At 37.0% G+C, this 15,659-nt stretch overlaps 1 protein-coding gene across 1 annotated transcript in view; it reads left to right on the top strand.

Annotated features, from left to right (window-relative positions):
* The window catches only part of LOC126416036 (receptor-type guanylate cyclase Gyc76C-like), a 474,092-nt gene that overhangs the window by 439,359 nt on the left and 19,074 nt on the right, over positions 1–15,659 (top strand). The window contains exons 14-18 of the mRNA XM_050083502.1: positions 2,050–2,196; positions 2,371–2,569; positions 4,338–4,478; positions 11,053–11,176; positions 12,328–12,426. Of these exons, the coding sequence (XP_049939459.1) occupies positions 2,050–2,196; positions 2,371–2,569; positions 4,338–4,478; positions 11,053–11,176; positions 12,328–12,426 (710 nt within the window). The remainder of the gene's footprint in view (positions 1–2,049; positions 2,197–2,370; positions 2,570–4,337; positions 4,479–11,052; positions 11,177–12,327; positions 12,427–15,659) is intronic.

The following is a 15,659-nucleotide window of genomic DNA, read 5'->3' on the forward strand; positions in this document are numbered from 1 at the left end:
GCTTTGATCATATAGGGAACAGCATCTGAAATAAACACAAACACACTTTCATCTCCAGAAGATTCTGGAAATATTTTTCTAATATCCTCATTAACAAATATGGTGATCGTAGAATGATTTACTTTTTCAAGTTCTTTGCAGGCCACTAAATAAGAAGAAGAAGAAGGCTCTTCTTTTGAAGTACCAACTATTAAATTTGCAATGTAACGGCCACAAGTATCTGTAGTTTCATCAACTGATGTTGTCCTTGAGTTCATTGCGTATTTCTTCCAGAACATTTACGTAAATTGTTGGTATGTAATTTTTACACAATGTTGATTCATCTGGTATATTTTGATTTAGGCAATATTTGTGCAGGAAGCCTTTGAGGATAGGGTTTGTACATTTGTGAAGAGGAATATTGCTAACAATGAATGATTCACATAGATCCATGTTAAACTGATGTTTTTGGTTATCTTAGGACAAATCCCTGCTACTGCAACTTGCTGTTGTGTGAAGTTGTTGTCATTGTCCTTTCTTCTGCATTCCTGCGATATGAAGACTTCTCTTGACATTCTGGTCTATTTGAAACTTTTTTTGCATGAATTGTTTTTCTTGCAAATTCAACAATGTAAAACAATTCTGTCATATGTAAATGTTCCAGCATGGTCAGCTATCCATGAAATGACGTTTCTTTTTTCGGGCGGCATGGTGCACAACATGTTACACACTAAATGCTGTAAACACATTCAGCTGTGTACAAGTAAATAGAAAGCTAAACTGAAACAATGGACGTGGAACTACAAGCTTGCGTAGTGTAATTTAATTGTTTCCAACATCGCATGCACTATGACAGCGGGGGAGATTAAACGGGGGCACGGGTGCAGGAGCATTGTCTCTGTCTGCCTGTTCCTGTTCCTCTTCTGTAATGATTTCAGGAGGCAGTGGCCTCTTGGTTAGCGATTGCACGCAGTTCTAGAGCGCGGTCAGTCTGTGAGACATCAAACTAGATAGAACTAGAGACAGCTCATCTAAATTTTTAAAATACTGTAAACATAGAGCAAAAATATGCATTGTCACTAGTTTTTAGTTGAAATATTCAATAACCATTGCAAAGGAGCCAAATATGCAAATGCATATGCAACATGCAAATGCATATAACCTGGTCTCTATTCATTAGTAAGAAGAAGATGAAGTCTTTCAAATGATATACATCAGCCGTAAAACAATCAACTGTCAGTCACAGTGAATTTCCAACTAGGAGACCAAACTGCTGGCCAGTATGTACCTTCAAGATCCCAAATTCTAAGTAATAACAGTGGACATGTATAAAAGTACAAGAGCTATCTTACCTTTTGGAACTTGTCCTGTTGGATGAAGAATGGGTAGTTAATGACGATTAGAAAGAAGATGTGTCACTCTGTTACTGGGATGAGAGGGATGCACCTGTTGTAAGGATGAGGAAATACAATGGTGAAGATGGGCTGTGAAAGAGAGTAGGACGGCAGAGGCAGAAGTTTTTATAGTTATATGAAACTGTAAAGACAGCTGTATTTATCATACATGGAAGGTCACAAATGTGTGACCTTTGGCCTAAATTCAATAAATCTGATGTCCTCCTTTACTATGTAGGAGCAATTGGTTTCTTCTAAGAGTATTATATGGAGGAAACTCATTCTAAACAAGGGTTAGCTTGATAACTGCAATCCAGTCTCAAAATTGACTTATTCCCTGACATATGCCTCATATAATATGATGTTATTAAGCTACATTTGGTTTCAGTTCATTATTTCTGCTCAGGTAGAACCAATTTCTATTTATGATGTTGTGTTAATCACTCACTGTGTTTCCATTTTATACAAACAGAGTTATTTGTCTTTTGAAACCACAGTAGTTTTTGGAATGGCAGGAGCTTCTCGCTTAACATTTGTGTAAAGGTGCACATGTTTTTTACGAGAGACAGAGCACACAGTTGTTAATTTTCAGAAAATCAGTACCCTTATAATACACAAATTTTGTTAAACAAATGAAAATTGAGGTAAATTTTATTTTAAAATTCATATTTTGCAGGTTGTTTTTGGAAAGCACCAGAACTTCTGAGAGATGATACTGCTATTGGTGGTACACAAAAAGGAGATGTATATGCTTTTGCTATTATTCTTTATGAAATTATCGGACGGAGGGGTCCTTATGGAGGATGCCCTTATGAACCAAAAGGTACTGCTTGTTGACGAATTCCGAAAATAAAATGGCAGTAATAAAATGAAAGAAATTCATCATAAGACTTCTATTTTCAGATTAGAGTACTTACTTTCTGTTTTAAAGGTTCACATTAGATTAAATACATGTAAATAGTTCTGGTTTTGCTGAAGTCAACATATATGTTTTCAGAGATAGTGGAACTTGTAAAACGTGTACCATCTGAAGGAGAAAAACCATTTCGACCAGATTTGGCTGTTCTTGATGAGTCTGACATTGATTGCACTGATTATATAGTAAAATGCATTGAAGACTGTTGGGAAGAGAATCCTGAACACAGACCTGACTTTCCAACTATCAGAAACCGTTTGCGGAAAATGAGAGAGGGCATGTACGTCACTTTTCCTTCTTATAAATCATAGATTTTTACAACATTGTTGTGGATCATAACCTGCCTGATAGAACAGAATAGAACTAATACTCATGTGCATGAATCTGAAAAAAATTCTGCAATGTAGTTTTATGACTTTGTCAGTGGCAGTATTTATTTTATTACTTAACTATTAGAAATGTTCAGAATGTAACTTTGTGTACAAATCAATTTGCAATGTGAATGTGAAATGACTCATTCCACATCATTACAATCTATTGTGCATAATGATCCATGGAACATATAACTAGCTAACTAGGTAAAGCTATTATGAAACACATAGATAGTGCATTATAGTCAGCCCTAAATGCATTCAACATTTGTTTTTAAAATGTAATTTGCTATCTTTTACATTTACATAACTTACCATAAAGACTTCACAACAAAGAATTGTGCATATTGAAAAGGAAGTAGATTTGATATGTATTGGACATAAGAGATGGGACATTGAAGGAACTGAAGTAGAGGGTGATGGGAGGGTACTAGAGGTCAGGGAAGGGAAGGAGATGAGGGACATAGGAAGGGAGAGACAGATGGAAAGAAAGATGAGTGTTAAAACTGAACTAACAGCAAAAGTGATTCTGGAAGCACATATTTTCTCAAAAGGTTTTATATACTTTGTTTACAGACAATACAGATACAATGAATATGAGTACCCTGCTTCTTCTTTGTAATAATTTCCCATTTTTATCCAAATTATGTATTTGGCGACCCACTATAGGTATAAGATTGTATTCTCAAAACTTTCACAAGTAAATATGTATTCAATGTACCCAATAATATCAACAAAAAAAATTGTCTTTACTAAATTACAACTCATCAAACAGAGTTACAGGGGACCAATTACTTGGTGAAATGTTTCAGAGAATTTAGACATGCATTGTATACTTATTGTACAGTTATTGTCTCCCTTAGAATATCTCAAAAATATATAACAGACAGCACAACAGACAAGAAACATATGTGTTCACCATGCATACACAGTACCTTAAACTACTTTTGAAGTGATCCCAGGAAAAGAGGGACTCACATTTTGAGTGGACAAGGGCTATAATGGCAACTATAGCATGAGAAGTAAAAATGAATTAAAAGAAAGAGAAATGACTAGCGGAATTAGAAACTGGGGGAAGAAAAATGAACTAGAGAAAAAAGAGTGAGGGTGGGGGGTGGGTGGGGTGATGAAGAAGAAAAGTAAAAGAAAATAGCAAGAAACAATAAATATATGTTATGAAAATATGATGATAAAAAACAGAAAGGGAGAGGGAAAGGGGTGGTGGTTAAAGGGGGTTATGTGGATACTCCCACCAGACACTAGTTTTCCTGAACTCTGGAGTGAGAAACTTGCTGTCTAACATATACTTGCATCCCAATGCCCTCCTGTACCTAACATAAATTAACAAATTCTGTCCTTTCTTTTTTTTGTTATTGATATCAACTTTTCATGAAATTTTTTGTTGTATCATAGTAACCTTTTTAATTTTAGACCATTTGTGTTGTCATATATGTCCAGTGATAATGGCAGCAGATATATATCTGATCACTCATATTTTATAGTCTGTGAATGCTAGTAGAATGTACAACACTTCACATGAATAGTAATTAGGAACTATTAAAAGGTTTACTCCATGTGGATATTATTTCATTTTAATTGAAATGTGAAATGACCCCATTTGATGTGAAATAACATTAGTGCTATTACAAATGCATTTTTTGTGTTTTCTTTGTTCAGGCACAGTAATATTATGGACCAGATGATGGAAATAATGGAAAAGCATGCTAATAATTTAGAGTACTTAGTTAGTGAGAGAACACGACTCTTATTTGAAGAAAAGCGTAAAACTGAAGACCTCTTACACAGGATGCTGCCAGCGTAAGTAAAAACAGTAAAAAATTATGAATTAATCATCAGAAAGGGGGTGGGAGGCAGAACGAAAGAGCTAACAAAGACAGTGAATGTAACTGTTTTACTGTGGAGAACTGTAAAAATGGCACTTAAGATGTCAGAACTAAATTAATTAGCTGAATTTTGATTTGAAAATAATACTATGTAATTGCAAATGTGTAGTGTACATACACTATTTCTTTTTGTAAAGATAATCAACATGAATTAATGAGTTATTGATATGAAATATAGTTCAGGTGTTGAATTTTTGGTAGTCTCATAAACTAGACTGAAAACATTGCTAAGCTTTCAGACAGTGTCCTCTCTCTGGTATAGGAAGGAGGAGTTGCTTGTGGCACACTGTGAAGCAGAGGTTGCTAGGAGGGTTGTTGAAATAAAAAGTAGAAAGAGAGAGACTGCAGAGAGAAAATTTTGAATGAAGGTAAATTGGGTGAAGTGGAATGCATAGGGACAGGGATGGAGGTGGATGAGGGATAGGGGCTATTGAAGAATGATGCCGGGAAGATTTTGGGATCAAAGGATGTGTTTTTAGCACAGTTATCATTCACCTCATTCAGAGGAGCTGGTATGGTGAGAGAGATCCAGATATCATGGGTCATGAAGCAACCATTGAAGTTTAGATTGTTCTGCACAGCAATATGTGTTGCCCCTGTGTTGCTAACGGTGCTGCTAACTGTGCTGCTGGTCATAGTTTGATGGTGGCCAGTCATCAATGAACAGATTGAAACCTTCCATTCAGTCTCTTGTGGATCTGTCTGGTGTTGAAATTGAAATCAGCTGACAGAAAGCAGAAATATTGAACCCTACATTTAGAAATTTGTTCATGCATGAGGATATGACCATACCAGTGTTTGACCACATACTTTTACAAATGAGAGATATCAGTATTACCACTTCTGGTACCTTGACAGAATTCCATTTAGAGTTTACACTGAATACACTGTAGAATAGCTTCTTTCTAACTCATATTTATCACAAATCTCCTGCACAGCAAACAGTCCTTTGTGACTGGAAAAGAGCACAGCTCCCACCTGTTTATAAAAAAAAGCTGAAAGAGCAGTTGTTCAAAAGTACTGTCCATTATCACTGATGTCCATCTGTTGCGGGATCCTAGATTGTTTTCTGAGCTCAAACATTATGATGTTCCTGGAGGAAAAGACGCTTCTTTCATAGAGACAGTAAAAACCACTCATATGTGAAATACATCTTGCTTTATTCATACATTACATCTTGAAAGTGATAGATGCAACTGGAAATTACATATTCGATCTCTTAGATTCCTGAAGGGCATTTGTCACTGTACAACATTGGTAACTTGTAATCAAAATGCATGATATGGAGTATCTTCTCACATATGTGATTTGCTTGAAGAATATTTGACTAGTAGAACCCAATAAGTTATACTGGGTAGCAAATGTTCCACAGAAACGAAAGTAACATTGGATGTGCTCCAAGGGAGTGTGATAGAACCTCTAATCTTCTCAATATTCATAAACAATTTATCATATAGTTTCAGTGGCAATATAATATTGTTCAATGATGATGCTGTTGTGTACAGAAGGTTTCATCATTTGACACTCATAAGGAATTGAAGAACAACTTGAACAGAGAATTAACTGAATAGTGTCTGATTACAAGATTTGTATGGAGCATCTTGAGCATAAGTATTTAGCAATGATGTTTAGAAGCAATATGAAATAGGATAATAATGTAATATCAGTATTAGGGAAGGTGAATGGAAGACTTACATTTGTTGAATATGTTCTGGAAAAGTGCAGTGCAACTGTAAAGGAAATCCCGTACAAGACACCGGTGTGACCTATTCTAGAATATTCTACAACTGTTTGCAGTCCTTGTCAAGTTGGCAGGCAACAGGAATCAAATGAATTCAGTGACAAACTACTAGGATCATTAACAGGTAGGTACAGCCCATAAAAAGTGTAAAAGAAACTTTAACCTGAACCAGAATCCTAGGAAGAAAGAGAACTTAATTCTTGTGAAACCCTGTTGGGCATATGCAGATAATTTGTATCTGAGGAAGACTGTGCATCTGTCCTGCTGCCACCACCATATATTTCACATAGGGATCTTGAGAATAAGATGAGAGAGATTAGGGAACATATAGACACATATGGACAGTCATTTGCCCCTCATCAATATGGGAATCGAATATGGAAAAAACTCTATAACACTGATGTAATTTTTCCTCTGCCGCAAACTGTACAGTGGCTTGCGTGAGTATGTGTGTAGTCGTAGATGTCATTCATGTTGATAGGTGGTTGGAGGTCATGCCTATACACAAAAGTTAAGACTGTGTTCAAGGTGGCCCTGCCTGTGATAGTGTAGCAAATGCCATCTGGATCCTCCCCCTCAGTACCAACTTCTCTGAATTACACACATGTAAACTGTGCTTACAACACATCCTGCATTTCTCCAGACTCCAGTCTCTGGCAGTCTATCCTCAGGCTCACTTTACTGTATTAATTTCCACTTACACTTTCCTCTCTATAGTCTCCCTCTTTCTCTGTTCTGACACCTCCCTGGTCTAAACCCACTCTTCCACCTCAATGAGTACCTCATCCAACTGCCTCCATGCGTGCCAGTGCAGTCTCACCATTGTCACTTTGTTATCCCATCACCAAGCTGTTTCTTCCTGCCAGTTGTCACTCAGCCTTCCGTTGAGCCCTTCCTCCCAGTTCTCGCCTTTCTCCTCTCCTCCCAGTTCTCGCCTTTCTCCTCTCACTCACTCCTTTGTGTATGCTGCTAAGAAGCTCAGCAATGTTTTCAGTCATATTTCATGCCTGCTGACCATGGAACACTTCAACTACACTCCTTCAATTATTTGTTTTTGCCCCAAAGTAAAATAGTGGTAGATTGAAAATACTGGGGAGAGGGTGAGGGAAAAAAAATAAATGTAAGAGACTAGACAGCTGGAGTACATCAGCACACCAGGAGAGGGGCTGCAGAAAGGTTGCAAGTAGCAAAATCAGTGAAGAATGAAGACAGTGGGGATAAAAAATAATTGTTGAACAGAAGTAAGTGAGAGGTGTGAATACTAAAAATTAAAACAGATCTTTTTGAGGACGGGAAGAGAGGGGCTATCTTTTATGAGTTCAAGATGAGGTCTTATTAAAAAAAGGGACCAGGCAGTGCTCTTACTTACTGAGCTGTTAAGAGCTGACACACACTAGTCTCACTAGGTACGCAGGAGAGAGTGTGTTAAATTTGGAAAGTAGGAGAGAGGTACTGGCAGCTGTATGGCTGTGAAGGTGGGTCATGTGTCATGCCTGGATAGTTCAGTAGGTAAGAGCATTTATTGCAAAAAGACAAAGTTCTGGGTTTGACTCCTGGTCCGGCATACAGTTTTGATCTTGCAGGAAGTTTCATCCACTATCCATTCCAGTGGCTGGCTTCAGTCTGTCAGAATTATTTTGAGCCATAAAGTAGGGTACTATATGTCATTATTTAAGTTGTCTGTCAACAATGTGATATAGTGTCAGATGCTATTTAGAAATCTAGGAAGCTGTCAGCTGTTTGCAATGTGCTGGTGAATAGGAGACTCCCATGTCACCTGTTGGTGTTTTATAGAAAACTGTAGTTACACTCTCTGCAGTAGGTGTGTGTAATATAACTGTAATGGATACTGTGAATAAAGCTATGTGTGTGTGTGTGTGTGTGTGTGTGTGTGTGTGCTGAAGTTATTGTGTTGAATCCCTTGAAGTAGTAGTATGTAGCAAAAGTTTGGTACCAAAATGTGGGGGTATATCAAGAGATTAACTACTGCATGTTCATGAGAATTCTGCATTAAACAAGAAGATTTCGAGTGACTTTAATCTCAAAAATATGATCACGCCACACCACATCAGCGCATGTAGATAAGTCCTGGCATTGCTATACTGGACTAGTACAGACATTACTGACTGCTAGTTTTGTTTATAATAATATAATATCACTTATCTGAGTGAGAGAGAAATATTGTGCAGTTGGTGTATTATTGCATAGCACAATGTGGGCTTTTTGTACTAATAGAAAATAGTGCCATCTGTTAGCAAACAGTGAACTTTTCTAAGGGTTACAAATGGTGAATATTGGACAGCAGTGTCATCTTTTAGTGACAGCAACCACTCATTATGGGGATAAGTACTACAGACATACCCTCATGGAAGTAACAGAAACCACATGCCATGACAGACACAGCCACCACAATTCTCCCAAAACTGCAACACAAGTGAAGAACACTATACTTGAACACTACAAGTTTTGTGACCAGATAAATATGTGTGACATTTCTATGCCAGCAGAGAACTCAGACACTGTCAGCAATGTGTGCAACGAAACCTAGAAAAGTGGAACACTTTCTGTAGCTGAATACAAGATTTGGGTAGTGACACTGAATATGAGATCCTAACAGAAGCCTGCAAGGACTATACTGGCGAATCCAAACATACTACTTAAAAGGTGAAAGGATTTTGAGGAGAAGCATGTTCAGGGGATAAAACTACAGCTGACACACATTTACCAACTTCAACAATTTGCCAACATGTCTGTATAGACATTAAGTTGCCTACTCTCAACATGCATCCTTCGTCAGGTGACATGGAAGCATAGCCTTGATTCTGAAAGCAATTCACAGCTTCCAGAGATGAAAACCCAGGGGTGTCAGTTGTGAACAAGCATATATTCCCCCATAGATATCTAGATGGGGAAACCGAGTATCTGATTGATGGGATTGCTGTTACAGCTGACACACTTGAGCAGACAACACAGATTTTAAAATCCAACTACAGGGATAGGAACAGGCTTTTCCAAAGCCACCCTAACTTCTTGGAGAACTCAAGCATTTCTACTTTAGGCAGTCCAGAAGCTCTCAGAGCTACATGCATTGAGTGCATAAGCATATCCAAGCACTACAAGCATTGGGAGAGGATATGGGTTTGTATGAGAGAGTGCTCGCCCTCAAACTGCTACGTACTTTGTTAGAAGAAATTAGCAGACACTGGTTTATCCATGCATGAAGGCAAAAGATCCAAGAAGGGAATCTTACACACCTTACTAAGTTCTGAAATGAAGAGACAGAGGGAGCCATCACCACAAGCAAGATATGTGAAGATAATGTTCCAGAAGCGAATTATGAATCCATGGCATCTGCCTTTCAAGTGAAGGTAAAACTGAAGGATAAAAAGAAGAAGAAACTACAAAATTCAATCCCTTCTGTGTGCACTGCAAAGAAAGGGAACAGTGGGGCTGAGATTGCTAAAATGTTGCAACTTACTAATATTTAAAAGGAATTCAACACAGTAACTAACTACAGCACACACACAGATTTATTCACAACTCTATTACAGTTATAAATATCTCACACATTCCATAAATGCCACAGATGGCAGCAGAGTCTACAGTTTTCTATAAAATGTCAACATATGGTGTAAGAGTCTCTTATTCCTCAAACACAAGGTAATGTGTGAAAAGAGAGTTCTGTCTTTAACATGAATGGTGTTTTCATAACTAATTCTTTGAGACTTTTTTTCCTCCCTCAGGAATTTCATAAATTTTGAGCTTAGAATATGCTCTAGAATCTTGCAACAGACAGACATTACAGTTATTGGTCTGTAATTCTGTGCATTTGTTCTTTGCCCTTCTTATAAAGAGAAGTGGCTGCCTGCATTCATTTCCACCCATACAGATTTGTTTGGTATGTGCAAATTCTTGATGAATTTGAGCTGGAGAAGGGCATGATTCCACTGCAAATTGTGTGCAAAATTTATTAGGTATGTCATTGGGGCCTGGTGCCTTGTTCACTTTCAGTTCTGTAAATTCGTTTTCTGCATTGTTTGCTGTTGTGTAAGAGCACAAAAGCATGTGAACACCCTAACTTTTGATGCCCTGTGGATTTATTGGTTATTTTTCTTTCAATGCTATTGAACGTAATGTAGAAGCGGTAGTATGAGATACACTGCATTAGATCTACCGTGCTATGCTGTATTGCTGTTCCTCTAGACTGTGTGAAACTTGGCATCAGTGTTTTGAGCACACCTTCAATTGTGCATGTTTTAAGGAACTTTTGTGCGTGCACAACTGGCATGATGTAATTGCCTTACTGGCCAAAAACTTAAGGATCTAAAAACAATGTGCACGGTTTACAGCATGCACAGCTAGCTAGCCTTTACCACTCAACTACAAGTTTACATCAATGCCAGAAGGTGGTAGCACAGTGCATTTGCTTGCCATAAATCCTAGTCTACTCCCATGAAGAGAGTGAAATTTGGACCCATGTTGTGAACACTTTGGCTGTGAATACTTCATAAGATAAAAGTGAATGCTAGCACTTGACATCATAGATTCAATCTCTCTAGGGAAAATGACTTGTTAAGGAACTAATTTTTTCTTTGTAAATTTGTGAATTAGTCTCATAATATGGGGATCTCCCCATTGACTGACCAATTGGAATGCAAATTCATGTTAACAATACTACAGTGACAAATTTGGTTATAGTTTATGATATATTGTATTATTTATAAATTACTTTATTTCTTTCCACTAGACCAGTTGCTGAACGGTTGACCAAGGGGTTTGGTGTGGAACCAGAGTCTTTTGATTTAGTAACCATTTACTTCAGTGACATTGTTGGTTTCACAGCTATGTCAGCTGAAAGCACACCCTTGCAGGTGAGTGTACTTAGGGTATTGTTCTGCATCTTTCACAGTACATAATTTTTCCTAGGCAGCAGAGAAAAACTAATTTTGGATAGTGTATGATCCGACATTGACTTTAATGTTTATTTTTATTTCTGAACTGTGATAATCACAAGTGCTTCAGATCAACAAGGAGTTCAAGAACAAGATACAGTGAATTTAAGTCTCATGAAATGAGAGAAAAACGTTTTGTCTTCAATGAAAGGGAATCTCAACAGAAATTAAAACTAATGTTATTTAAGACTACAAAAAACAAATCTGTTGAGCACAATATGATAAGTCAAGGACCTCTCTTGAAGCCAGTTTCCTTTTTCCTCTTTAGATGGAAGAGAGTGAATAACTAAGAGTTACACATACTGTCACTTATCTCATGCAGGTTTCAGCATTCTGTATATGCACAACAAACACAAAACTTCAAATAAGAATACATTACCAGGGTCAGAATAACTAGTATCAGCCAGTAACTTCTACATAGTATACATACTAGTATTTATTTATTTGTGTTTCATCTGTTGATCACTTTTGAAGCATTAATGCTTACATTATGTAGACAAGTACGATTTATAAAAACATCTGATATTTATTTAAACATATGGCATTCAGTAACTACCATAGAAGAATATTTTAAAATGTTCTTTCACAAAATCCAAAGAACTTCTTGTCTTATGTGAAGGCTCATAATGGCACCAAAGGTTAGTGCAAATGAGACAGGAACAGAGATTGCGGGTAGCAAGGCAAAAGCTGAAATGCTCAATTCTATTTTCAAATGTTCCTCTACAAAGGAAAATTCAGGAGTATTGTCCCAATTTAATGCTTGTGCCACTGAAAAGATGAATGAAATCGGTATTAGTGTCAGCGGTGTTAAGAAACAGCTGAAACTGTTAAAATTGAACAAAGCTCCATGGCCTGATGGAATCCCTATCAGTTTTCCTGTGCTCAACCAATCATTGAATTCCGGCCTTTGATTTTTACCTACAGCTCAGTCTATGTGATTATGCCAGTCAATGGGATCAGTTCTGAGTTCAGTAAATATACAGAATTTTTCCTTTTTTTCTTTTTCTTTTTAAGCTTCATTGTATAAGCTTCGTATATGGTTAACACAGACAGTAATTCTGTCTTTGCAGGTGGTGAATTTTCTAAATGATCTTTACACATTGTTTGATCGAATCATACGAGGATATGACGTCTATAAAGTGGAGACTATTGGTGATGCGTACATGGTGGTAAGTATTGATTGCTATATTAAACACACTCCTGTTATAATTATTTTGAGTAACACATCTGAATAGATTGCATGTTTAATCAACTGAGCTTCTGATGTTTTCTCTAACTAGTCCACAATAACATTCTCAACAGCACTCTGAATCCTTTCCATGCTACTGTAATTTGTCAGCTCACTGGAAATAAAATCTAAGCTAAATAAGTGAGTTGCTCTAGAAAAATATAGTCTAAATATTATTGGCATAGCCATAGAAGTGGATTAAGTTGAGAAGCAAAGAGTGTTTAGACATAGCCTTATTTCTACCTGACAGTTAAGTATTGTTAATCTCACTTGAAAATACTGTCAAGAGACTGTCAGTGTTTCAATTGTGCTGTTACTGTTAATCTTTGTGGTGTAAACATTAGGGCTGAGAATAAGATTAAGTTTCCTTGTGGTGACTGAAGTACTATTTCTGATTTTAATCCAATAATTCTTCTTCTGAGAACATACATAGTGTCCTTCATATGATTTGATGAAGACACTATTTTGTTAGATTTTTTAAGAGCAAGTTAGTAAGTTAGTGAGTAAATATGCTGCAGAAGGCTGTCAGAAATTGCTTAACTCTTTTAAATAATTCATTGTACAATGACTTGTAACTATTAGTTTCTTTTGGCATACATTAGTCAAACCAGATGTTGTCACAATAGCCCACAATCTATTACAGAGTCAACCATGGGATTCATTTCAATAAGAAATTCTCTCTTCTGCTTTAACAAACATTGTTTACTATCTTGTGTTTCCACCATAAAATGGTACTGCTTGTGGAGGTTTACCAAATTCTGTCAGTCGTAGTATCTAGTGGGATATTTTTCAAGTTTTGTACAAACTTTGCAGTAATTATCTCTGCTATTAACCATAATTTATTACAGACCTCAGGAGTAGTTTTTAATGACTGGAAGTGCAAAGACATGTCCTGGTAGAAGTTGTTATGTAGCAATGTTAATCCACAAAACTACTGCCCCATACCTATGTTGTTGGTATGTTGTGAAATTGACTTCTGCAAATTTAAAGTACACCACGACACTCGCACCTACTACAGAAGAAAATCTTTATACAAGGATCTTGGCAGATTTGAAACAGAATTGAAGGATTTTTTGCATGCTGAACACAAGACTACTCAACTGATGCTGAAATTCTTCAGGATATTGGTCATACATTCAATGCTTTGTATGATAAATTATTAATAAGGACTTTTCATTGTTATTGGTAATAATATGAAGAAAAGAGGGAGAGGCTTATGAAATTTCAGTGTAATTAAAAAACATGCAACCGGCTCTAAATAAAGAAATATACAAAGTTGGTCACTGCACCAAACATAAAATTTAACTAAAATACAGTGAGTCAGCCATGAGATATAATTCCTTGGCAGTAAAAATACATGGGGGTTTATTCTGTCAGCCTTATGTCATGAAATTTTGAACTCAATAATGAGGCACAGAATAATAGAGTGCAAACAATAGCTGAGGCACTGGGGGGCACATTTCCTTCCAAAGCATTGTCTGTTCCTGTAGTATGAATTACAGTACATTGCAAACATCATAAAATCTAAAATACATACAGTCAGTTCTGTTTATGATAAGAAAGTTCATTCAGTCATTCATATGAGTAAGATATATTCTCATACACGTATGTATACACATAATGTCCCATGCTTCATAATGTTAAGATATTTAAACTGTGCCCATTTGATCACGAAAATTCTGAAATGTAAAGAAAAAGAGAGAGAGAAAGAGGATTGGCATCTGCTCACTTCCAGGTAACTATACATTGAGTAGAAATATGCTTAGCAGCACAGAAAGTGCCATGAACATTTGCACTACTTCTCTTTTTTTGCTCTCTCTTTCTCTTCTCTACACATACACACACAAAGGGATGGTGAAGAAGTAAAGGAAGAGAGACAGGTGTTCTCAGTGGCAGTAGTTAAATGAGTCACTGTTGTTGTGGCACAACATCTTCTGAAACTAGATGGCCGAGTTCAAAGTTAGCTGAGGTCATTTATGTGGATGAACATTAGTCCTCATCTCCACACACATTCCAGAAAAGTAATTTTAGTACAACTGGTATATGACTTTTGTGGCTTTCCTGTATTTTATTGGGTAGGAAATGCGTGAGACTGCACCAATGTGAGAGGCGATGGATGGGGGTACTGGACAAGTGTTTCACTGGAGTCAGCAGGGCAATGATGTATTGTGTGCAGGGCAGGGAGAAGGGTGATATTCAGATGAGCTAGGACACTGGATTGATTGAGTTATCAACAGAATACTACTTTGGGTGATGAGTATAGTATTTTGGTAAGATATCCTTAATTTCATTGTATGATGAGTATATTTAAAGCTGTGGTGTGCTGTTACATTGGTAAAGGAACCACTTATCATTCAGATGCAGATGTTAGGTATTTTTGTTTATTGTTTATAGAGGCACCATTTTTAGTTTGTTGAGGTGTATAAGTAGATACAGAAGCAAAAGATATGCATGGACATGTAAGGCAGTTTACTTTGCTTAATAATGTAAATTGCAAACTTTTTCAGGTACAAGACCATATTTACAATGATGTAGCCCAAAAGTGTGGATTTAGTTGTACTGTCCACTTTTGGCACATCAAATATTTCAGAGGAAAGTTAAATTAATATTTTTGCTACATAGTATCTTGTGAAATACACTGCCTGACAGAAATGTTAAGCACCCTGAAGGGAAGGAAGAAATGAAATGATACTTTGTGTTTTGAAAGGGTATGTGATTTTATTTCAGTGATTATGAAGTCGAGTCAAATTTACAAAGAACTTGGCAGTATGAGCCCATTTATTAGTTGAATCCCCTCTGGCCTGAAATCATGCACTGAATTGGTTGGGAAGGGTATCAAAAACTGTTGCATTGCCTCCTGAGACAAGTTGGTCCACAACTGTTTTAACTGATTTTCAGTATCCTGGATATTGGCACTGAGGTGGATTTGTCCTAACTAGTCCCATACAGGTTCTATCAGAGACAGATCTGGGGATCTTGATGGCCATGTGAGCATCTCACTATCATACAGAGAGTTCAACACATGCCATGTGTGGACGAGCACTGCCTGTTAAAAAATGGCACCAGAATGCTGTCACCTCAGAGTTAACATGTGAGGATGCAGGATGTCTGTGATGCAATGTTGTGTCATCAAAGTTCCCCCAGTCACTACCAGCCATGCTGAAGTTATACCTG

Source organism: Schistocerca serialis, chromosome 1, assembly GCF_023864345.2.
Source record: "Schistocerca serialis cubense isolate TAMUIC-IGC-003099 chromosome 1, iqSchSeri2.2, whole genome shotgun sequence".
Taxonomy (NCBI): Eukaryota; Metazoa; Arthropoda; class Insecta; order Orthoptera; family Acrididae; genus Schistocerca; species Schistocerca serialis.